Genomic DNA, 26,097 nt, shown 5'->3' with positions numbered 1-26,097 from the left:
GTGGGCTGCATTATCTCCCGTAAATGTAAACAAACTTGTTTCTCTTAGTTATTGGTTGAACAAGAAGTAGGATCGAGGAGACGTGTAGGGTCTAAAGTTTTGCATTGTTTTGTTTTTGACTGCAGTTACATAACAACTACAACAACAACAAAAAACCCTACATTTGTAAGTTGTTTTCACAGTAAAGAGATTGTACTGCAGTACTTGTCTTAGGTGAATTGAAAAATACTATTTCTTTTGTTTTTATTACAAATAATATTTACAAATAATAAAGTGAGCAGTGTACGCTTTGTATTCTATGTTGTAATTGAAATCAATATATTTGAAAATGTAGAAAAACATCCAAAAATATGTAATACATTTCAATTGGTATTGAGTGTGATTTTTAAACTGTGATTAACTTTTGTAATTAAGTTTAATTGTTTTTGAGTTAACTGTGATTAATCGACAGCCCTAATAATCACTAATGGATCAGATATCCCCTCAGTTCCATTAGTATTAACAGAAGCTTATATCCCTGCTATAGAATTCTATAGCATGACTTTTAAAATACCTATAGAAATGTTAGCCTTTTCTAGTAAATGATGTATGTTTTTAGAACATCTAGAGACCCCTATAAAATATTGATTGGTTTCTTTCCTATTAAGTTCTATATAATGTTACCATAAGGGAATATAAAAATATTACAAATACTTTCCATTTAATGTTAAATAATAAATTAGCATCTATGGTATTTTGTTGTTGTTGCCAGTGACCAAAATATTGATCCTATCTGGCATAAAATATTTTCTTGACCTGTACAATCTTCTTTTGAATAAGAACGTACTATAGTAAGGTGTGGCAGAAGAGGGGGATGGAAGGTAATATTAATAATTTAGGGCCTTGTTCCCTCTATGGATATGTCTGGTATAGCAGGCAGCAAAAGTAGCTCCACTGAGTGTGTATTGTAGTGTTGTTTTTGGGAGGTGAGAAACGGGTGGCACAGAAATCCCATACAGTTGTGAGGCGGTGTCTATATGCTCTTATTGGGCCAGGGAGCTCTGCTTCTCAAGTGCTTCATCCAAGGACCCTTGCATTTGGAGGGGGACCACAGCCTGTGCTTTTCTCTCCTATGAAAGTCACTACTCACTTCCATCCCATTTAATATGGAAAAACCCACTGGCCACTATCACTATGTGCTGATATTTCTATCCAAACACAGGAAGAAATCTGGGCCTCCAGCTTCTGGTACTTCCATGTCATTTATATTACAAATCTCTGCCTAACAATACCACAAGGAAAGAATGGGTTGCTTTTGATATATTTTCTTTGACAAGAAGCAAAATTGGCAAGCCCCATAATCCAGTTTTGCTGAGGGCATGAGACGCTGTCTGCATGCTCAGCTAACCACAAATATACATTCAGATGCGGGATCCCTTTTGTTCCATTAATATCACCCTGCTGCCTGATCTAGGCACAATTAGCTCAAGATATTTTCCTGTATATCCTCTAAGAAGTACTGACCTCACTGACTGACTCATCCCATTTGACCGCGTGTGTTGATTGTTGTCCTCTGAGAAAACTCTGTAGGGGAGCTTGCCCTTCACTTAATTATCAGTGAACTGACAGTGCTGCTGCTTAAAGTAAAAAAAAAAAAAAAAAAAAAAAAAAAAAGGCCTAATTCACAATAGCGGTGTTGCTCCCATTTATAACAGGATTCAATGAACTTAAGAATGTCCATGGTGGGTCAGACTAATAGTTCATCAAAGCCCAATGTGATGTGTCAAGCATATTTTCATAAATATGGAATATGATATGAATGACATAACTGAGATGTACTTTATGCAAGATGGCTTATGTTAGATCATTGGCAAGGTTATGATTTATTGAATGTGATTATCCAATTTGTATGTCTATATCATTTCTGTATTTGAAGTTAGTTAATATTCCTATGTATCTATTTCAAATATGTTACTTTTGGGTGTCTGCCCCAACCAGCCCTTCACATACAACAATGGAAAAGCCAGACAGGGCTAATGGGCCATTAGCAGAAACAATGGACTATGAAAGAGTTTAGTTTTCCTGTGGACATTGGAGATGGCCTACAAGCAATGGCTGCCACAGCCATGCAGAGACAGGGGTCCAAGTCACCTGTTGCTGATACCCCATCTCCCCTTTTGGAATGCCAGTCATTTTTTTTTTTTTTTTCAACTAGAAGACAAAGGGTCCCGCCTTACACGAGCTATACAAGGCAGGGGAGTGACATCATCCAGGTTGTCCTCTGCCTCCCCACCCAAAGAGATGCTGAAAAACACCTGGAAGCAAGAACTGAACTGGGGGGAGAAAGGTTGAACCCAAGCTGGAAGGGCGTCCAACTTGTGAGTAGTAATATCTGAAGTCTCAAGCTTGAGGCCAGTGCATCTGCCTTTCAAGACTCTCTGTAATCTGCCTGCTACAATATCTAGGGTGAGAAATACTATTTGTAACCAATTTCACCCATGCCCAGCCTCCACTCGTGCCTGCACTGATGCTCACCAGCAGGAGTGATGCAAAAGAGAGGCAGGAATGGTCACATGCCCCTCCCCAGACACCTGGGAGTGGATAAAAACTCGAACCCTAAAGACTCAATAAGTAGGCAAATAAAAAATCCAAAATGTATTTGGCTTAAAAATCATGTGACTTTTAAATAATAATTTCAAATTTGAGGGCTTGACTCATAATTTTTAACTTTTACAGTTGGCATTAGTGTAAACCTAGAATAGTAAGTTGCCTCATCTGAGTTGGCTGCATGTTGAATAATATCATGAGTCGCAAATCCTCTTATACATAAACTGGGTACAATTTATGCTTTCAGTAGCAAAATAACTAAGACACTTTGAATGGTTGAAGTGCCTGTATCATAACATTGTAAGAAAGCTACCAGGAGATATGGGAGTCAAGATTCTTTGGAGCTTACCTGGGAAAGTGTGGAGTGACCTGTTTTTGAATATTTTTTGACTCTCCCTCCTATGTCCACAGAAGGAGTTACATATTTGCCTAGCTATTTCAGAAGTATTTATTTTTCTGTGGCTCTCCTGTCACTCAGCATTGGGAGTGGTTAGTATTTTGTGACTTGTCCTTAGGTATACACATACTAAAAAGAAAATGTGTGTGGTTTTGTTTGTTAAACACTGCAAATAGAGCATATTGTAGGTGCTCCTCCTGTGATATTTACTCAAGGCTTCACTTTCCACTGCCTGGACTAAAAATGCTGCCAAATCAGAATTTCCCACTTACAAATACTGGTGGTAGTGTTTTACGCTTAGGTCTCCCCTTTCCACATAATCTTTACTTAGGCAAAACTCCCATTGACATCAAAGGTGTTGCCCGAGTTAAATCCTTAGGACTTCACTTTGTACATAACATGGTCTCTGGGGATTTTGAAAATAACATTAAAACCCCTCAAACTGTGCAAACATTTCCATGCAGAATACAAGGGGCCAAATTCTGCTTTCACTTACACTGATATAAATCGAGGGAATCTGTACTGAATTCAGTTAACTTAGCCTGGATATACACTATTGCAGAATTGGGCCCAGTGGTCTCAGTTGGCAGCAAAGCACTTCGTATTGCTTCAGCCTGCTCTAGTACACATGCTTCTCACGGCTGCCTTTGGGCTACTCTGCAGCCCAAAATAGCCTGAGTGCCCAGCACTGTGGCCACTCCCCGTCCTGCCGCTGATCAACTCCCCAAATGCCCCATGCCAAGTGTTACAAAGTGGGAGCAGCATAGGGCCATGTACGCCAGTCCTACACTGCTGCTATGCTGGGAGACTTTCCCCAAGGGCCATATCGGGGGCCAGAATCTGGCCCCTTGTCCTAAAGGATTAGAAAACGTGTCCTATAGTGATAGACTCAAGGAGCTCAATCTATTTAGCTTAAAAAAGAGAAGGTTATGGGGTGACTGTATAGTCTAAAAGTACGTACATGAGGAACTAATAGTTAATAATGGGCTCTACAATCTAGCAGAGAAGAGTATTCTAAAATCCAATAGCTAGAACTGAAACTAGATAAATTCAGAGTGGAAATAAGGCATAAACTTTAACAATGAGAGTAATTAACCATTGGAACAATTTACCAAGGGTCATGGTGGATTCTCCATCACTCACAATTTTAAAATCTGGATTGGATGTTTTCCTAATAGACCTGCTCTAGGAATTATTTTGGGGAAGTTCTATGGCCTGTGCTATACAGAAGGTCAGACTAGAAGATCACTATAGTCCCTTCTGGTCTTGAAATATATGTGGTTATGTCTATGCCAGTAGCTCGGGTTGTGATTCCCCTGCTCACGTTCACATAATCGTGCTAACTCTCTGAGCTACTGAGAGTATAAAGAGTAGCGTAGCTGTAGTAGCACAGGCAGCAGAGGCCTGGTTTGGCCATGCCAAACACAAACCTGCCTGAAACTGGTGGGTATGTGCTCAGTACAGCTAAGCCATGCCACTGCCCATGCTACTGGGAGAGCTAGTGTGAGTATGTGTCTGCGACCAGGGGCCTTGCATCTCTAGCTCATCGTGTAGACAAAGGCTATGAATCTCTGACCTCATTTACACCAGCATAAATCCAGAATCGCACTATTAACTTCAGTGAGATCAGAATCTAGCCCAACAAGCTTCTTTCTTTTCCTGAATAAGAACTGCTTAACTGAATAAGGTAGATCAGCTTCTAAACTCTTTGAGGCAGGGACCACATCTTTCCTCTGTTAAATACCATGTGTATTTATGGTTCATAATTTCATTCATATTTTATCTTGTTTGTTCAACTTCTGAAATATGGAGTACAAAAAGCACAATTGGCTTTTCAGGGTTCAGAATAAACAAGTCTCTTGTTCAGTGTGTGGGTGGGTATGTGGTGTGAAATATTAAGCTAATGAGAACCAAATAGAAAATATGTGATTGCAATGTTGTAATGTGCGAGGAAAAAACAGCAAGGAAAAAATCAATAGATTTAGATTATCACTGAGGGTAATTGTAGCTAGTTTGCTGTTAAGCGCTAAGGCTGTGCATTTCAAAACATTATACTGAGCCTTTAGTAGGCAATTTTCTCCCTGGGGCTGCAACTACAAAGTACTAGATGCAATCAATTAATTGTGAGAGAGGCAGATGAATGGGTTTCCGGTTAAATGTTTCACAGCTCTATCTACAAATACAACATAAGAAACAGTCTTTTTTTCAGACAGAGAAAAACTACCAAGCTCTTTTGAGCTTCTACAAGAAGAATCAGCAATTTCGGTGTATTTTAAATCATCTGTATCAGAGGTCATATAAACTGCTTAGCATGCTCATGTGAAGAAGAAAACACTAGAATCTGACACAGAAGTAGAATTTCAGTGTGTGTGAATTTTCAGTACATGGGATGTATATTTCTATATATGTGATTCTCTGAAAATACATTGTAGCTGTTTACCAGCAACAAAACTCATTATTCTGGTACAATTGCCAGTGGAGGGGGAAAAAAGCTAATTATTTGACATTTTTATCTACCACACATTTTAACATTAACTAATCATCATGATGCCCTTCCAGATGGGGCTGGGTGTCAGAATTTAGGAATTTCTGGCCCCAGTCCTATGCTCTGATCATTAGACCATTTTTTTTTTAAGCTATTGCAAAGAAGAGACACTTTGGTTGTTGCATAGGAGCATTTTCACTAATGCAGGACCAGGCTCCCCTACATTCCCTATCCTGTACATCACTTTCTACTTATCATTTTAAGTGCAACACTTTTTGCACCTGGAATATGCAGAATCAAGCCCTAAAATGACACATGACTAGAGTATTCCATCCACTTCTCAAGACAATCCTTTCCACTGAATGGCTGTTTTCAATGGGATGCCCACTAAAATGAATGGTGCAGCAGGATATCCCTGATGATTCTGTAAAAGCAGCAAAGAGTCTTGTGGCACCTTATAGACTAACGGACATTTTGGAGCATGAGCTTTTGTGGGTGAATACCCACTTCTTCAGATGCATGAACCTGATGATTCTGATTCTCCATTGCCTTGCGCCTTGTGTAGTTGCTTTTAGCTGTGTAAGGTGGCTGTAGAATGCTAGCAGTCTGATTTGGTAGTGTTTATATCTGCTTTGCTCAAGGCTGCAGGGAACCAGACAGAAAGGGGGGCAAGCCTTTTCCAGAGGACCTGGTCCAGCAGCTCTCATGTGAATAGCTGCAGAGACATGGGCAGGACCATCACAGGCCTGCATGTTTACATTTGCAAGTTCTCTTAGCAGAGTCATGGGCGTAAGCAATGCGGCCTCAGGTAACCCTATCTTCTGTCACAGACCCTGGTGAGCGTCCTTCCCTGGCCACCCACTAGGTGTGCTGAGAGGGGAATCCAAGCCTTTGATGTTCTGGATCCCTGGCATGTTTCAAGCTCCTGGAGCTTGAATGGAATCCAGCCACTGCTCCCATCTCGGGGTCCCTAGGCATGGACACAGGGTGCAGATCTCTCTGGCACCCCCCTCCGAGTATTGGAACCTGCTGTCCAGCTACCTAGCCCCTCGAGCCCTGACACTTCAGACTCCCTGGTACTTAAAACATGCCCTCTCCCAGAACTCCACCCAGAAGGTGTGAAGTTTCTAGTTTACAGTAACTCCCTGAGGTGCACATGGTATTTGTGAAGCAGTCAGTACACACACATGCTTCATCCAGTCTGATATGTTATATTTAACCATGTAAAGCACTGGAGAGTACAGATCATACAAAACAGAACATCCTAAATGTCCCTCACTAGTTCACCCTTCCCTGGGAATCCTGGGGGATCGTCTGTGTTCCATCAGGCAGGGAGGGTCCTCTACCATTGTTTACCCTGCCCCTGCAGCAGCCGCCTTCGTCTTAGTCTGGTGCAAATTGGCTCCCCCCCACCTCCCTTGAGTCCCTTTAAAGAATCTGAGGGGGAGTGGAGGGTCACCTGCTGCTTTTCATCTGCCTTTTGGTAATTCTGTTACTTTTTTTTTTATTTCAAACCTCCCTCTCTCCTTCAGAGAAGAGGGGGAGGTGTCCTCTCCGAGCTAGAGCAAGCCCATTGTTCCAAGGTGTTTTACTTTGAGTAGACCATTGCTGAATGCTGATCACTCACCACTGTCTTTGGCCTGGCAGAGACTTTGACACAACCCAGCTAACTCGGGGGTAAGGTGACCAGACAGCAAATGTGAAAAATCGGGACAGGGGGAGGGGGGTAATAGGAGCCTATATAAGAAAAACACCCAAAAATCAGGACTGTCCCTATAAAATGGGAACATCTGGTCACCCTATTCGGGGGGAGCCATATACATAGAGGTTTCCCATGATATGGTAATATCATGATACAACTTCTTAAAATCATCTGCAATTCAGAAGTGGCACAGACAAAACTTTTCATAGGCTTTAAGGTCAGAGGGGACCATTGTGGTCATCTCCCCATTGGAAGAACAGAGCAGGGGTACATGACATGTACCTCAGGGAAGTTATGACTGCCCACTTTCTAGACAGAGCATCTGCTGTTACTGCTTATTAATTTGAACTTCATACATTTAGTCAGTAAACAATTCCAATGATCATACCGAAAAAGAGTTTCTTGACAATATCACAGGTCAGAGCCCCTTGGGGAGGGATGAGGAGTTTCCTTCACCCATCCCCTCCAGTTTAAATTACATCTCAACTGAACCCATAAATTAAAGGGCAACATCCCCCTCTTTCCCATCTACACCTTCCCAGCAGTTGCTTCACACCCCTCTGAGGCTTTCCCCACCCTTTGCCAGGTATCATGAATTTGTTATCTTGGTTCCAGGGGAGCTCTGACCCAAGTCATCTGGCTGTGCCTCAGTTTCCTTTTAGCTGGAGAGTTTTGAATCACAGCACCCGTTACCAGTATCAGTGTCTCACTGTTCCAGCAGCGTTCTGGGTCACAGCACCTTCAAGCTGTGCCACAGTCTAACCTGCTCCCGGCAAAGTTCCGGCCCTTAGTATCTCCTAGTTGTACCAGGGTCTCACCACACCCAGCAGGACTCTTGGCTACACACACACACTCAGTACTGACTCAGTTTCCCCAATGAGGGTAGACAGCAAGCTTGCCCCCTCAGCCACTGAATTTGGCCTGGACAGGTTTGCACTAGAGCTCCCACAGTTTAATCCTGTTTACATCACTACAGAAAATAACACATTGAAAAAAATAATTCCTATGTACCCACAGTCAGAATCCTGGAGCCCTCTTTGGTGACCATATTGATTCAGGCTACAAGCATCCTACTCGTATCTATTTGCTTGATAACCCCTGATCAGGCACACCCTTACGTCTGTCCTCTGGGGTCCCATAGGCATGATTTCACCCTCTTCTTCTGTTCAAGGCAGCTGTTTGTTCCTCTTCTTGCAGTAATGTGACACCACCACCAACAAAAGTCAGGCTACACCAGGTTGTCAGTGCTTTCTGGACTGATGGTGATGCCCATGTATCCTGATGGTATATGATGGACTCAAAAATCACATCCTCCACTGGTTTAGGAGACAAGCTGGGCTTTTACCATCAGAGTGTAACAAAGATGGTGTCTCATTTCTCCGCTGAGCATAGCTCATGTTCTGTCGTGCATGGCTATTTTAATGCTGAGAATTACCTTCGAATAACATGTTATTGTTTCCTGTCTACTGTGGAGTGAAGTGGGCTCCGTGATAACGTGTGTTAGAATTGGGTTGTGAACAAGTTAATTCAAAAGGGGCTAGAAACAAAATGCAGCTAGAACTTGCACAGATCAAAGATTAACGTTTGTTTTTCTTAGTGGTTAGCAAAGCAGGTTCCTGTGGCTCTAGCCTCCCAAGCAAAAAAGACAAACCACTTTAAAAAGGGACTAGCGTAACAGCTGAAGCTGCACAGCATTCTGCATTAAACTGCTATTGCAACCAAGCCAGAGCACACTGCACCTCTCAAAACCAGCCATAGGTGCTTTGTGAGGCAAGGACTCATGGAAGGAACAGGTAAGCTAATTTAGTTCTTCCCAGGCTCCCACTTGTCATCACCATCCCTCCTGTTTGCTAAGGAAGATTGAAATCTCTTCCATAGATTCCATTTCTCTTCCATAGATTTAAGGCCAGAAGAGACCATGGCCATCTAATCTGACCTCCTGACTTAGTACTCAAGCAACTGCATCCCCCCCAGCTCGGCCACCCCAGTGCTCAGATATCAGTTTTTGAGGAACCTTTCACTGATGGCCTCAATTAACAGTTGCAAGAAGCTTTGATGAACTGACTCTAAATTTAAGGCCGAATCCTGCAAGGGGCTGAGCACCTTCAATGCCCACTGAAGTCAATGTCAGTTTAAGGCAATCTGCACCTTGTAGGGCCCTCAGGCACCTGGATACCATGGTGCTGGGCGCGTTAGAAGAACCTGACTAGACTAGAAGAATTAGTTATCAACTACTGATGTGACTGACTGAGGGGGAAAAAAGTACCAAAGTCTGCTGTTCTAAGTAGCCAACTGATAATTCCACCTAGCGACTCCTCCAGAGGCAGCCGGGTCTGTATGCTGGCCCTACACCACTCCTCTTCACAGGCCCTGATGTAGAGAGTGGCGTGAATAGAAGGGTTCGAGTGCAGCAGCACCCTTTCAAACCCTGGCAGCTGCCAGAGTGACCTCTGACAGGCTGTTGCAGCTGGGTGTAATTTTGAGCAGCATTGAGACTGCTCAAAGTTGTGCTGGGGGGGTGGGGGCCGAATCAGCCCCAGGATTACAGAGAGGGGAAGACACAAAGGTGGTGTAGAGGTGGTGCATCCTGTTGTAGTAACTAAGGCCCCCAAATTATGAGTTATTGCTATTTAAGAATTACCCAGGTCTCAAGGCTTTTTAGTAAAGATAGAATAGAAAGCTGAGAAAATAAAAATCCAAGAGCTAACACCTAGATTTCTTCAGTAGTCTGAGAAAATGATGCTGCTGCTGCCTTTTGCAAGAGTGTGCTGCTGGAGCAGTTAAAGAGATTTCCATTTTTTCCTTTGTCTCTTAATAAATTAAAAATCATACTACATTGATATTGTATGATATGTTAGATACAGTACTAAACTAGGGAAGTTGATGATAGAATCTGATTTAATTTAAACTCTGTATAAAAGGGAAGTCACCTATAAGTGATACAGCTGTGAGCAAAATATTGTAAACATTAATGACAAGATTTACCTCAGACAATCCTGTTAGGGAAAGAAAGGGGTTCGTTCATATTGATTTCTCTTAAGTTAGTAACAGTGAAGAAGTAATGCTGATATTTGCAGTCAAACGTGCTTATGCTATCAAGTTCATGAAATACCTGTGTTGAAAGGAGCCGTAAACAAAAAGAACTGAAATCAAACAGTATGTTTATAAAAATTAACTGTTTCGTTCATAATGCACAGAGTCAGCTCAGCCATACACACTAAGGGTATGTTTACACTACGAAATTAGGTCGAATTTATAGAAGCCGGTTTCATAGAAATCGTTTTTATACAGTCGATTGTGTGTGTCCCCACATAAAATGCTCTAAGTGCATTAAGTCGGTGGACCGCGTCCACAGTACCAAGGCTAGCATCGACTTCTGGAGCGTTGCACAGTGGGTAGCCATCATCGGCTATCTGGGTGCTGGCAGATATGGGACTGCATTGCTATACAGCAGCAGCTCTTTGCCTTTTGGCAGTAGATGGTGTATTATGATTGGTATCTGTCATCGTCATACTCCTCAGTGAGTTCGGTCAGAGGCACCTGGGCAGACATGTTTTGTCTCCTCAGTCCTGCCGGCAGTCCTATTGCATGGTCTTGACGATGATGGCTAGCAATTGTAATGCAGCATCTTCTGCCAAGCACCCAGAAGATCAGATGGCTATCAGTCATGTTGCACAGTCTGCTGCCAGTCTAAGATGTAAAAGATAGATGGACCAGATTTGTTCTGTATTTATTTGTTTTCCCCCTCCCCCCATGAAAGCAACGGCCTGCTAAACCCAGGGTTTTGAGTTCAATCTTTGGGGGGGCCATTCTGTGTTACAATTGTTTGTGTTTCTCCCTGATGCAGAGCCACCTTTGTTGATTTTAATTCCCTGTAAGCCATGTCGTCACTCGCCCCTCCCTCACTCCGTCAGACAATAGTTTTGCGCCTTTTTTCAGCCCAGACGCCATAGCACTGGGATCATGGAGCCCGCTCAGATCACCGTGGCAATTATGAGCACTATAAACACCACACGCATTGTCCTGGAGTATATGCAGAGCCAGAAAAAGCCAAAGCAAAACCAGCCGGGGAGGCGATTGCAGCGCGGAGACGAGATTGATGAAGAAATTGACATGGACATAGACCTCTCACAAAGTATGGGCCCCAGCAATGTGCAAATCATGGTGTTAATGGGGCAGGTTCATGCCGTGGAACGCCGATTCTGGGCCCGGGAAACAAGCACAGACTGGTGGGACCACATTGTGTTGCAGGTGTGGGACGATTCCCAGTGGCTGCGAAACTTTCGCATGCATAAGGGCACTTTCATGGAACTTTGTGAGTTGCTTTCCCCTGCCCTGAAGCGCCAGAATACCAGGATGAGAGCAGCTCTCACAGTTGAGAAGCGAGTGGCGATAGCCCTGTGGAAGCTTGCAATGTCAGACAGCTACTGGTCAGTCGGGAATCAATTTGGAATGGGCAATTCTACTGTGGGAGCTGCTGTGATCCAAGTAGCCAATGCAATCAAAGACCTGCTGATATCAAGGGTAGTGACTCTGGGAAAGGTGCAGGTCATAGTGGATGGCTTTGCTGCAATGGGATTCCCAAACTGTGGTGGGGCAATAGACGGAACCCATATCCCTATCTTGTCACCGGAGCACCAAGCCAGCGAGTACATAAACCAACAAGGGTACTTTTCAATGGTGCTGCAAGCCCTGGTGGATCACAAGGAATGTTTCACTAACATAAATGTGGGATGGCTGGGAAAGGTACTCCTGTTCTTCTTTTTTCAGGAACTCTGGTCTGTTTCAAAAGCTGCAGGAAGGGACTTTCTTCCCGGACCAGAAAATAACCATTGGGGATGTTGAAATGCCTGTAGTTATTCCTGGGGACCCATCCTACCCCTTAATGCCATGGCTCATGAAGCCATACACAGGCAGCCTGGACAGTAGTCAGGACCTGTTCTACTATAGGCTGAGCAAGTGCAGAATGGTGGTAGAATGTGCATTTGGATGTTTAAAAGCGCACTGGCGCAGTTTACTGACTCGGATAGACCTCAGCGGAACCAATATCCCCATTGTTATTGCTGCTTGCTGTGCGCTCCACAATATCTGTGAGAGTAAGGGGGAGGCATTTATGGCGGGGTTGGAGGTTGAGGCAAATTGCCTGGCCACTGATTACACACAGCCAGACACCAAGGCGGTTAGAAGAGTACAGCAGGGCATAGTGCACATCAGAGAAGCTTTGAAAACCAGTTTTGTGACTGGCCAGGCTACGGTGTGAAACTTGTTTGTTTCTCCTTGATGACCCCCTCCCCCCAGTTCACTCTACTTCCCTGTAAGCTAACCACCCTCCCCTCCCCCCTTTGAGCACCGCTTGCAGAGGCAATAAAGTCATTGTTACTTCCCATTCATGCGTTCTTTATTAATTCATCACACAAATAGGATAACTGCCAAGGTAGCCCAGGAGGGGTGGGGGAGGAGGGAAGGACAAGGACACACTGCATTTATTGAAGGCCAGCCTTCTGATGCTTGGGCAATTCTCTGGGGTGGAGTGGCTGGGTGGTCGGAGGCCCCCCCACCGCGTTCTTGGGCGTCTGGGTGAGGAGGCTGCAGAACTTTGTGAGGAGGGCTGTTGGTTACACAGGGGCCATAGCAGCAGTCTCTGCTCCTGCTACCTTTCCTGCAGCTCAACCATACGCTGGAGCATATCAATTTGATGCTCCAGCAGCCGGAGCATCAACTCTTGCCTTTTGTCAGCAAGCTGATGCCACCTATCCTCTTCAGCCTGCGATTCAGCCCGCCACCTCTCCTCTCGTTCATAATGTGCTTTTCTGCACTCTGACATTGTCTGCCTCCACGCATTCTGCTGTGCTCTGTCAGTTTGGGAGGACATCTGGAGCTCCAAGAACATATCATCCCAAGTCCGCCTTTTTCTCCTTCTAATCTTCACTAGCCTCTGCGAAGGAGAAACATTTGCAGCTGGTGGAGGAAAAGGGAGAGGTGGTTAAAAAGACATACTTTAGAGAACAGTGGGTACACTCTTTCACATTAAATTTTGCTGTTCACATTACACAGCACATGTACTTTCGTTACAAGGTTGCATTTTTCCTCTTATATTGCGGGCCTGCCGGTTTGGTGTGAAAGATCACTCACGCAGTGCCAGGCAACAGAATTCGGCTTGCAGGCAGCCATGGTAAGCCACAGTCTTTTGGCTTTTTTAACCTTCTTAACATGTGGGAATGGTTTCAAACAGTAGCACCCTCATTTCCCATACCAAGCACCCGTTGGGTTGGCCATTTAAAATGGGTTTGCAATGTAAAAGGAGGGGCTGCACAAACCCAACTATCTCCCCTCCCCCCCCCAATTCTCTGGAATAATCACTTCACCCCTCCCTGCCACTGCGTGGCTAACAGCGGGGAATATTTCTGTTCAGCCGAGCAGGAACGGGCATCTCTGAATGTCCCCTTAATAAAATCACCCCATTTCAACCAGGTGACCGTGAATGATATCACTCTCCTGAGGATAACAAAGAGAGATAAGGAATGGATGTTGTCTGCATGCCAGCAAACACCGGGACCATACGCTGCCATGCTTTGTTCTGCAATGATTCCAGACTACATGCTACTGGCCTGGCGTGGTAAAGTGTCCTACCATGGCGGACGGGATAAGGCAGCCTCCCCAGAAACCTTTTGCAAAGGCTTTGGGAGTACATGAAGGAGAGCTTTCTGGAGATGTCCCTGGAGGATTTCCGCTCCATCCCCATACACATTAACAGACTTTTCCAGTAGCTGTACTGACCGCGATTGCCAGGGCAAATTAATCATTAAACACGCTTGCTTTCAAACCATGTGTAATATTTACAAAGGTACACTCACCAGAGGTCCCTTGCGTACCCTCAGAGTCTGGGAGCACGCCTTGGGTGAGTTTGGGGGTTACTGGGTCCAGGTCCAGGGTGATAAACATATCCTGGCTGTTGGGGAAACCGGTTTCTCCGCTTCCTTGCTGTGAGTTGTCTTCATCATCTTCCTCGTCCCCCAAACCCGCTTCCGTGTTGCGTGATTCTCTATTGATAGAATCAAAGCACAGGGTTGGGGTAGTGGTGGCTGCACTCCCAGCATGGCATGCAGCTCCGCGTAGAAGCGGCATGTCTGCGGCTCTGCCCCGGACCTTCCATTTGCCTCTCTGGCTTTGTGGTAGGCTTGCCTTAGCTCCTTAATTTTCACGCAGCACTGCTGTGCGTCCCTGTTATGGCATCTGTCCTTCATGCCCTTTGAGACTTTTTCTAATGTTCTGGCATTTCGTTTACTGCTACGGAGTTCAGCTAGCACTGATTCGTCTCCCCATATGGCGAGCAGATCCCGTACCTCCTGTTCGGCCCATGCTGGAGCTCTTTTGCGATCCTGGGACTCCATCATGGTTACCTGTGCTGATAAGCTCTGCGTGGTCACCTGTGCTCTCCACGCTGGGCAAACAGGAAATGAAATTCAAAAGTTCGCGGGGCTTTTCCTGTCTACCTGGTTAGTGTATCTGGGTTGAGAGCGCTGTCCAGAGCAGTCACAATGAAGCACTCTGGGATAACTTCCAGAGGCCAATACCATCAAATTCCGTCCACACTACCCCAAATCTGACCTGGAAAGGCCGATTTCAGCGCCAATCCCCTCGTCGGAGGTGGAGTAAAGAAATCGGTTTAAAGGGCCCTTTAAGTCGAAAAAAAAGGGCTTCGTCATGTGGTTGTGTCCAGGCTTAATTCGATTTAACACTGCTAAATTCGACCTAAACTCGTAGTGTAGACCAGGCCTAAGATCCTATCACTCTTGTTAAAACACGGAGAACAGACACAGAAGATTTATACAGCTGTTCTGGCTTGCAAAGAGTTCTTTAAATGACTTTATATAATGGACTGTTAAACCAAGTTTAAAGAGCATCAAAGAATATGGAGTGATTTTTCTGCTGATTGTATAAACTTTAAACTGGACACTTCAGCAGCTATAGGAGAGTGTTGATGAAGAAACTGCAACTTGAAAAACCATAATTGCAAAATTGGCTAAGTCAGGCACCACAAAGTCATGCACAGAAAGTGACTTGCAGAGGTAAGTTGCTAACTGCAGCAAACTAGCCAGTGCTCAAGGTATGTCCCAAGACGGTTGTACCAATTGTTATGGCTTAACTTGTCTTTCACAAGCTAGTATGACAAGATGTGTTACAGAGAGAGAGTGAAAAATTCTACTCCCAGCTCCAAGAACTCAAAAGCCGATGTCCTCTCTCACCATCCAATCAGGGAACAGGACAGCTCTCATTTTTAGTTGGAATTTTGAATCTTCAGAAGAAGTATGGGTCACCATCTGATTGGTCTATGCCACCACCTCTAAGAAGAGGAGCCAGGTTGGATCACCCTTCAACACATCACTTCCCAAAAGCCAAAGACACCTAGAAGGAGGAAGATGGAAGCCCTGGGACAGCCATGTGGCGAGTCCTCCTGGTGACATCAAATACCTATTTTGGATATAGGCACCTTTAACTGTCTCTTTATATTTTCCAATAGTTCAGGTTGCCTGCTAGGGCACCAGGAACAGACAACACTTGTGCCTTATCTTTTCTCCACCTGTGTTTGCAGTGTCAAATTCTGCTGTGAACTGATAACTGAGCTGAAAGCTTATGGCTGAGTAAACATCTGCTGCTAAGTAACACAGAGACATGTTCTTGTGTGAAGATGCAAATTAGTCAATTGAGCACTTCCTGAAAAAGGGCACCTAATTATTAAGGAAGTGTGCATACTTTGTAAGGATTGGTGAGACTCAAACCCAGGTGATCAAAGCTAGGAGGCAACAGGCACTTCCACACTGACACTCAGCAGCAGCTGTAACCTACAAATCACAGCAGGCATACACCACAGAAAATCTCACCTGAGAGCCAATTGGTAGCCATTGTGGAGGCTCTCAGTTGGCCCCTTGACCCCATACAATCTCATGGGCATACCAGGAAGCATCCAAGCAACAACATGGCTCACCAGTGAGCTGTCATGATTGATTCTGCTCCCAAACTCTCAGCATCGACTTTGGCTCTGACCTTGGAATCTGACCCTCGCTCTGCCTCTGAACATAGAACCCCAACATAAGTTCTCACCACTGACCTTGGCCTGGAAAGCTGACCTTGAGATGTTCAAGCCCCACCCTGGGTCCCTGATATGCTTTTGTATATGTTGTAATGAATTGTCAGAGAGTTACAGTGTGGGTCTTTGTCGTGTAACAGCTTTCAATTGAGATTGCTGTAAAGTAGCTCTCAAACTGACCAAGTTATTGTTAACTAGGATTATAGAACACTGTACATGTGTCTACCCTAGTTAATGGTTTCATATTGCCTGTCAAGTTCTAGGTATATATAGATATAAAACAAGACCCATGTGCAAGCTTTTTGAACTCCACTCTGTCGATCACAAATGTCAAAATTTATTTTGGATAGTTAGAAGTGTTAGTCAGATCCTGGGGCTAATATCATTCACTGGAAAATAAGTTAACAAGGGGTGTGACACCTTTTATCTCAAGATCATGGGTTCCACTTCAGGACAGATTGTTCAGTGACATTAACCCAGTGCCAGCTGTGTCTTTAACCCCTTAGACACACCAGCTAACTACACTGCTTATTAACTGCCTAGACTCTTTTGCTAGCCTCAGTATAGAGTTTAAACTGTCCCCTTGGAGCCCCCAATCCCTCTTGACACCACGTAAGCAGCCCCCTCTGATATTAGGCCCCTTTCACTGTAATGTCACAGAAAATCCAAAGTCCTCTGTTCAAAAGGACCAGACACCTACCACAGGTTAGCTCCTTCTTAGGCTACATCCTCACTACGGGGGGGGCGGGGTCGATTTAAGATACGCAAATTCAGCTACACGAATAGCGTAGCTGAATTCGACGTATCGCAGCCGACTTACCCTGCTGTAGGGACGGCGGCAAAATCGACCTCTGCGGCTTCCCGTCGACGGTGCTTACTCCCACCTCTGCTGGTGGAGTAAGAGCGTCGATTCGGGGATTGATTGTCGCGTCCCGACGGGACGCGATAAATCGATCCCCGAGAGGTCGATTTCTATCTGCCGATTCAGGCGGGTAGTGTAGACCCAGCCTTAGATCTTCCTCCTTTACCCAATAAGGCAAGGCTGAGTCTGAACCTGTAATAAATGTATGTAGGCTTGCTTCATTTTCATTCAATTAATAAAGAGATATGTGCACATCACTAAAGACACAGCCAGACACAGCCAAACTTTGGTCATTACCTTTATAAAACTTCTGTTCAACGTAACAAAGTCTGATAGCTTCAGATTCTAAGGGTTATCTGTGGCAGCGAGGGTTCCTTTACCCGGCACACTGTCTTTACATCCTACAACTAAGTCTGGTGAAAAGAACCTTGTTTCCTTAGGTAGCTTTTATCTGAAAACTCAGCCATGTGACCGTTCTGACGAGGGTCTCCCAGATGCAAAGGTGGGGTGGGTGTGCGGGGTAGAGGTCCATGAAATAATTCTTCAGTGAAGTCATCCTGTGTGACTCATCCCTTCTCCATTGTTCTGGCAACTGGTTTCTATCAGCTGTACTGGTGTTTCCCAGGGACACATTGTTTTTTAATGAGTCTTAATAGAGCCCTCTTTCTCCTATGGGAGCTCTTTCTATGGATTAAACTCAGCAACGATTAATGCCTTTTGTTATGCTGGGATCTGTCCCAGCCATGTGAGAGTTACATAACACAAATGTACAGACATTACTCTTAACAAGACAAATCGGGAGCTTAGCACTACAGTCATCCATTCACCAGCATTTAGGAAAGTCCAAACACTAAATCCTTTATTGCAATTTTAACAACTTAACATTCCAGCAGCATTAAGCCTGACAGTCTTAGTTGACATATAGGCCTAAGCCCCCAGCGCCACAAAAGGGTTGACTACATAGATGTATTGGGAATTGGCATGAAAGTAACTGTTCAAATTATGATCTGGCTTGAGGATGTTTTCCCTCTGAGGCATGCTTGGTCAAAAAATCTAAGCGAAGTTATTCTCTATGGTGGTTGGGTAATTTGATTCTGAAAACCTGAATTATTATGATCAATTTTCTAATTTATGTAACCAAATCATAATCTAATACAACTCTTGCCTTCTTATCTCCTATACTATTAGTGGCTGTTGTCAAGGATAATTCATAAAATTTATAAAACTAAATTCAGCTCTCGAATCCTTTCCTTTAGTTAAGCAAATGAAATGAAAAACCTGTAAGGAAGGTGATACGGGCAATCAGCTAAGCAATTGCTTGATGAAGGTTTGTTTTATACCCTATCTTTCTTACACTGTGCTGGGTACAGCCTGGACAGACTCAAACATTGACCAACTGTAACCTGATTTGACGGGGAGGGAGTTCAGCTTACCAAGCAGACTTTGAGGTTTTAGTTTCTCCAGCAAGAGAAAGAAACACGAGTTCTCTCTTTTGAAGAAAATAAGGTTGTGTCTCTCCTTGGCCATAACGATCCAAAAAGTAATAAGGTATTTTTTTATCACTATTGTTCAGAATCGTCATAATTCCTTCAATAAGAACCAGGTTGCGCACACCTCTATTTTCCACCTTTACTGCCTGGTTCTAGAGGTTCCCCTCTGCAAGCACTTCATCTAGCTTGATGGCATTGTCCTGTGTATTTTTGGGTTGCCGCCCTAGCAGGACCCATTAGCATTGTTCTGTTGTAAATCCTAAAATTAAGCTAGTTTATATGGAACAAAATTGAGGAGCAGCACTTTTATCAGAGCTCAAATGTAAGTCTTCAGCACAGATAAAGCACTTTTTAAAGTTGCCATGTGGATGTACTTTATTTAACACCAGTTAGTAACTGTAGTGTGGACATTGCCTTTGTGAGTACAGCAGTGTTACTCTGGATTTGCAGTTCTGTGACTGAGATCAGAATTTGGCCTCCCAAATTTTACTTGGATTACTTTGTCTGATAATTCCCAAGCCCTTTAACTCCACAATCAAGTATAACAGTTTCACTGGCTAAATTGTGACTGAGGCTATGCTGTAAAGAGAGAATGAACTGCACTACCATTTCTTCTGTGACCCTTTTCATTGCAAACTCTCTCCTGCTGGCTGTAATCAAAGTGCTCTTCTCTGGCAGCTGGGAGGCCTCCTCTGAGCCCCTTTCTAATGCTGCTCGTCAGATGGCGGAAGGCAGTTGAGCAGCAAGCGTGCAGCACCCTCGCCCTGTAGTCCAAGTGCATCCCCTTGAGGAGAACAATCTCCACTAGCATCAGACATGTAACTTTTGATTATACTCATGATGACAGCCTTCCCTGACAAACAGGGCACACAATATAAAGTCTGTTTGGTATTGTTGCTTCTCATAGATTGATGCAATGGGACACAGGTCTGAACAAATATTCTGTTTCATGTACCTATGCTAAACATATAACACGGAACTGTGGTTAATTCAATGGATGACCAGCATAATTATTTCTTAGGCATTCGGAGGAACCTGTCCATTGTAATAGGGTCTCTTCTAGCACTAATATCTATCACTGGGTATTTTCAAAAGTGCTCAGTTCTGACCTAACTCTGCTCTGAGTGAAGTCAATGGGAGTTTTACTTTGATTTCTGTTCTATTACTGTTCTCATCACCATGGTATGGGAGCCGCATCAGGCTAACACTGAGCACTTTTGAAAATCCTGCCCTCTGTTTCAATAATCTATACAATGTGGTCTAGTTGTCAGAGCAGGAGACTGGGAGCCAGGAGCCTGAATTCCATTTCTGATTCTGCCACTGATGGCTTGTTTGCACAGTGCTGCAATGCACACTAAGGGGATGTGGTTTCTAAACGTCCCCAGAGGCTGTGCACTAATTGGCCCACATGGGCCCTATTGGTGTGCACTAAAAGTGTTCTAGTGCACATTAACATAGTAGTGTTTCAATATCATTATACTAATGTATACTAGGGAATGTTTAGTGTGCGGCAGCAGGGTCTACATGGGCCAGTTAGTGGGCAACACGTTTATGCACTTTAGACATCACACCCCTCTAATGCACACTCCCTTATTGGTGGAATCAGAAAAGGAATCAGTGTTGTGAGACTAAGCAACAGTATTTATATAGTGCCCATCACAGGGCAGTCCCACCTGTGATCTCCCCCTTGTGTCATGCCGTGGCCTGACACAAGCACCACCTACCTCAGTTTCCCTGTTCACAGTCCCTAGTAACGCCATACAAGCTCTCTTGACCTAATAAACCAGCCACAAAGATGGCTTTATTATAAAACATTGTACAAATGGTCCAAAACATAACTCCCAACAGAGGCAAGGCATGGGAGAGCATGGGGGGGTTGTGTCATTGCCCCACCCCCACTTCTGCAAGTGCTGAACTGCCCAGGGCTTGCTCTGCTCGGCCTGCTGGGGGAGAGAGGGAGGGCTCTGTTCCCACAGTGCACCTCCCCCCAGCACATTTCCCACTCACATGGCCCCCTCCCCACAAGCCAGGCCCAGGAGGGAGTGGGACAGAGTCGTTTCTCCTGCTGGATGAAGAAGGTTGGCCGCTCTGGCTCACTGCCTTTGCAGCTGGACACCGCCTCCTGCAATGTGTAGTGATGTTGTAGCCATGTCAGTCCCAGGATATTAGAGAGACAGCGTACACAGTCCCTGCCTCATACACCTTAAATTAGAGCAACCCCTAGGCTGTTCTAACTTACAGTGTGGGCCACATTGATCCTCAGAACCTGAGGCACAAAGATGGCTTAAAGCTGTGTCTCCTGAGAGGTGCAGAGTCTGATCCTATAAAGCCACAAGTATTTATTAATATTAATTATTTGTATTCTAAGATTCACTGGATTTCAAGAATGGTGAAGAGATGCAAATGCTTTAAACAATTTAAAAAGTAAGTGGGAGCTTTTTTTTCCCTTTCTTTTTACTGTATTTATTCTGTTGGCACTAATTCAGTCTGGGCATAGGCTTATACTGTACAGTGCAGTTTTCTTTTACAAGCTAAATATGAATATTTTCTTTGTCTTGTGTTTGGGGGTTGTTTGTCTGAGTTTTCTGGCAGTGCGCTGCACACTTGGGATCTGACAACACACAGCACTGCGCTGTCTGGACTCTCTGTACTTCCCTTGGGACCTGATTCTTTTCTCACTTACACTAGTTGCATGTAGATGTTACTCTATTGATTTCTAAAGTGTTACTCCTGCTTGCATCAGTGGGAGTGAGAGGCAAATCAGGCCCTTTGATCTCAGCAAGGATGTTTGTCTCACACTAGCATTATCTATATTATCTTTGGACGTAGGGCTTGTATTGGGCTGGGACTTTGTAACACGACATTGCAAATTACAGTGTAACCATCTGTTTTGTTAAACTGGCATTAACACACCAGAGTTATTTGGCATTAACCCCAGATTAGTTTAACATCTCTGCTAAACACATATTTCTGCCTATATGCTGCCATTCATTACAATTGGTCTGAAGATACGCTCTAGTCGAGATAAAGCACCTTCTTGCTCTCCCAATTAATCTAATATTCATCAGGCTCAATTTATCCCCTAAAAATAGTAGGGCATCCGATAATCTTCCAGTGCTACTTTTAGTGCTGCGCTAAAGTGTATTGTTACATTACAAAAGCTCCCTGACCTTAGGGGAGGATAGGGAAGTCAGGTAGGACTCAGAGCCTGACAAAATGCATTTCTCAGAGCTCTAGGTTTGGAGCTTTTAATTTCACACTTTGCATATGAAAACCACAATTTGGGAAGTTACTGTCTCTGAGAGTAAAGTAAAAGTCAGCGGGACCTCTTAAAGCTAATCCAACAAAAACCAGAACTGCTGAGTCACCATCTAGTTTCGTGAACGGGGTTCCCCTGGATCAGGTCAGGTAATGATGGAGGTGAGGTCTGTGCCTGCAGGCTGGCATGTCTGATTCACATGAGGAGGTTGAATAAGGAAGCTATAGTGGAGTAACCAATCTGTAAAGGGAGGGGTGGCTGGAGTACATTGGACTTTCTGGTCCATAGGTGATGGCTTGTGGCCCATCAAAAAAATTTATATGAGAGACTGTAGGGCAGGTGTCCTCTTGCTTCAGGACTGTAGTCTGAGACTGAGCAAGGATATGGGGCAAAGTTAAAGCTGGTTGTGGTTCTTAACTATGAATTGCCTCACCTTCAAATTTGAGTTATTTAATAACTCTAGCATTGTAATGATGTTGCTTTGAATTACTAGATATTTATTTAGAACCTTAACTCTATCTTAAATACTTTTTTGGGGGGAGGAGGGGCCTGGGTCTGCTCATTATTCTATTCTATTCTCCACTGGTTCTATGTTTCTCTGTGAAAATTGCCACAAAATTACCACAAAAGAGAGAAAAAATCAAGAGCATGAAAATTATATAGTGCACAATTAAACAGTCCAAAGAAAGTCACGCACACCATAGGTAACAGGGCAGTGTCTGCATTGTGGAACCACACAGCATTCCATACACCTTGCAGTACAAATCAGGTATTCAGTTCTTGCTATGTGTATCATGCCATTTATGCAATTTCAGTGGTATTCTCTACCTTCTGTTACAAAACCAGTGTGCAATGTTGCTGTGTGCCATTAAATGGTGTTCAACCCAGATATGTCTTAATTTCAGTGGTAGGGGAATTGATTCTGTCATATAGTCTGTAAGCACTTCGGGAGTTTAGTCTAGTCTTATCAGATTCTTATATTCCCCTTATCGTCGGGGCCCTGGGCGCCTGGGACCCCTGTAATGAGCACGTACTGAGGACCTGCGGGGTAGGCCGTCGCTATGCAGGGTAGGCCGTCGCTACGCACGGCTCATGAGACATCTAATGGTCTCGGACACTGTCCGATGGTCCCGAGACATTTATACAGAGCACATCACCGGCCACCGCCAATACTGAGAGTGAGCCGGCGTGACTCCTCGCACCCACAATGAGGAAGAGACCTAAAGACTTCCTCTGTTGGACCCTATCCCCTGAACCCACCGAACCGAACTGAACTCCACCATATGAGGGTCATCCTAGCCTCATTACCCAGCCCACTTATTTATACCTATGATTGCCTGTAACCCCAGTATGAGTGATGTACCCTCACTGCTTGCTGACTGTACCTTGATTCATCCACCTTGTACCACCCCATTGGGGATATTGCAGACTGTATGTGTTATGTGCTATCCAACGTCAAAATACTAACATCCCCCTATATTCTGTATGTTACCCCGATGATTAATAACTGAAGTTTCAACACTCTGTATCATCTATTTGTAAACATTTTCTAATAAAATTTTAAATCTGAGCACCTTACAAAAGTGCATTAAGCAATATGATTAGTATTTATCATGTGTGAGTCTTTCTCTCTCCCCTTGTTCCTTCCGATAAGAAATTTGTGAGGTTATTTAATTTTATGTCTCCTATGCTATGTGTGTGGAGCAAAGTAATTACTTAGCAATTACATAGCACCTTCAAAAGATTCTAGCTTGTTTATTTTCAGGGATTTCCTCTACTGTATTAAACTGGAGTTGCAGCAACTTTAGGCCTTGTTAATGGCATATATTGCACAGTTCTACTTCCACTTTAAACATCTGAAGAAAAGATGCACAAATGCTGAAACATTCAGGTTTCAAAACTTGTTTCCAAACACACTCAATATTTTATCCATCCTGTCGTGTTATTGTCTAGCAAAACATTGTTAGGCATAGCAAAACATATCCAATACAGACTGCAGTAAATATTAAAACATCTGTACCTGCTGGATAAAGAGTGCATGGTAGACTGAAGAATAGATTAAAATGGTATCAGAGGGGTAGCCGTGTTAGTCTGAATCTGTAAAAAGCAACAGAGGGTCCTGTGGCACCTTTAAGACTAACAGAAGTATTGGGAGCATAAGCTTTCATGGGTAAGAACCTTACTTCTTCAGATGCAAGATTAAAATAATGATCCCAGAAATAAAAGGAATGGAGACCCTCAGGATCCCTTTGGGATATGATGGTAGAGATGGAGCAGAGACAGAGCTCCTAGAGCATTACATTTAGATGTCGAAGGTGGAGAGGTTGATACTGTAGCAGTCATGGCTTAAATAACTTGGGAATGAAGGAGAGGTCAGCTCTCCCTTATGAAATAAAAAGGAACTCCCTGGCTTGGATAAGCAATGTTTCTCTGCAGCTCCCCCTCCTCCTCTCTAGCTGGTGCAGGGAGAGCTCCCTCTCCTGTTTTAGTCTATTTTATCCATTGATTGCAGCAGATGCCAGCAGAACAGTGACTCAAAATTATACTACAGCATCTAATCAAACAGGAAATAATTTAGATAGAATACAGTGGTTCTGGGGCAGAATTGTACTTAAATTGGCCTGATACTTTCAGGTCATTCCTGTAGCCTCTTGCTGGCATGGCAGATTTTTGCCTTTGCAACCTCTACCCAGTAGATTTTCAGCCTCTGGGTGCCAGGTGTGGCAGAAGCCATGGTAAACCCTGGGGTGAATCCTCAGCTGGGTTGTGGCTAAACAATTACATGATCTAAAGCATCTGACATCTGATTCAGATTTATGAGCACAATGAACAGAAACTAAAAAAAATGCTCCAAATCATAACCGCTACCCTTGGAAAACATATTGAACAAGTAATTTTTTGTTTTTATACGTGGAAACATGACCCATCAGTTTACTGATTAAATGCCATGTAGACTATTTAATTTCTGGAGTAAATATTTAATTCGTTCTATCTTAACTATAGAAGCTATTTAATTTCTATATTTAGCAGCATCTTCCTCCCTTCACCAGTACCCAGACGTTGCTGTAGATTTTGCATGCAAGTTGAATTTCCATCTTGCTCTTCTACCACTGTGTTACATTATTGAGTAATGCATATAGCAAAGAAATAAATTAGTGCAATGGAAAGGGAACAGATTTTTCATGTTTAAAAATAATGAAGTTAGATGAGATTGAAATATGAGAGAAAGAATACAAAGAGACCTCCCTACTGAAAAAGGGACACAAAGGATATGACAGGTCTCTCCACTTCATAAAAAAAAAAAGGGGAAAACACAATCGTGTGCAATCAAAATAGAAATGAGAAGCCAATGGACTGCAGAGAAGATGCTCTGAAGAGAAACATCTTAGTTTAAATATTACCCAGAGGGTTATGGAAATCTATTTCAGTACAAACCCTTTAATGCTCTTCCTAGAAATTGATATCAGGAAACATGGCCCCAGCCTGACCCTTCAAACAACAAGCCTTACTGGTTGGTTGATGAAGAGAATTACTGACATGCTGGTAATCACTACAGTAACAGTAGGCAGGAAGGGCAATGGTTAGAGCAGGGAACAGGCAATCAGGGTCCCTATGTGCTATTCTCAGCTCTTCTAGGGCCTGAGCCATAGCCCTTTGAACCTGATGAAAGTTTCTGAGTTCAACGGGCTTTGAATTATGTCCTTTGCTCTTTGTTTCTTCAATTTCTCTGCCATCACTAGGATGTCTAAAAGCTCTTCTTGAAAATGGGCGATAATTAAATAGGATCCTGGACACATTCAGCACAATTGCATAGCTCAACTCAAGCAGAGTAAACCTCAAAAGCAACACTGCACTTAGGCCTGGTCTACACTACGACTTTAATTCGGATTTATCAGCTTTAATTCGAATTAACCCTGTAACCGTCCACACAACGACGCCATTTAATTCGATGTAAAGGGCCCTTTAAATCGATTTCTGTACTCCACCCCAACGAGCGGAGTAGCGCCAAAATCGATTTTAGCAATTCGAATTAGGGTTAGTGTGGCCGCAATTCGATGGTATTGGCCTCCGGGAGCTATCCCACAGTGCATCATTGTGACCGCTCTGGACAGCAATCCGAACTCGGATGCACTGGCCAGGTAGACAGGAAAAGCCCCGCGAACATTTGAACTTCATTTCCTGTTTGCCCAGCATGGAGAGCACAGGTGACCACAGATACCTCATCAGC

The 26,097-nt window shown here is 43.8% G+C and overlaps 1 protein-coding gene across 4 annotated transcripts in view; it reads left to right on the top strand.

The window, feature by feature from the left end:
- The window catches only part of FAM169A (family with sequence similarity 169 member A), a 187,923-nt gene that overhangs the window by 62,010 nt on the left and 99,816 nt on the right, over window positions 1-26,097 (top strand). The window contains exons 1-2 of one of the 4 annotated variants that reach the window (XM_054031608.1): window positions 2,042-2,357; window positions 20,979-21,034. The exons of the other annotated variants lie outside the window; for them this stretch is intronic. Of the exons in view, the coding sequence (XP_053887583.1) occupies window positions 2,043-2,357; window positions 20,979-21,034 (371 nt within the window). The 5' untranslated portion in view covers window position 2,042. Of the gene's footprint in view, window positions 1-2,041; window positions 2,358-20,978; window positions 21,035-26,097 lie in introns of those variants that run through there. 4 annotated transcript variants of the gene reach the window in all.

Source organism: Malaclemys terrapin, chromosome 6 (assembly GCF_027887155.1).
Source record: "Malaclemys terrapin pileata isolate rMalTer1 chromosome 6, rMalTer1.hap1, whole genome shotgun sequence".
Taxonomy (NCBI): domain Eukaryota; kingdom Metazoa; phylum Chordata; order Testudines; family Emydidae; genus Malaclemys; species Malaclemys terrapin.
The sequence above is the reverse complement of the archived record's forward strand: the minus strand, read 5'-3'. Positions and strand labels throughout refer to the sequence as shown.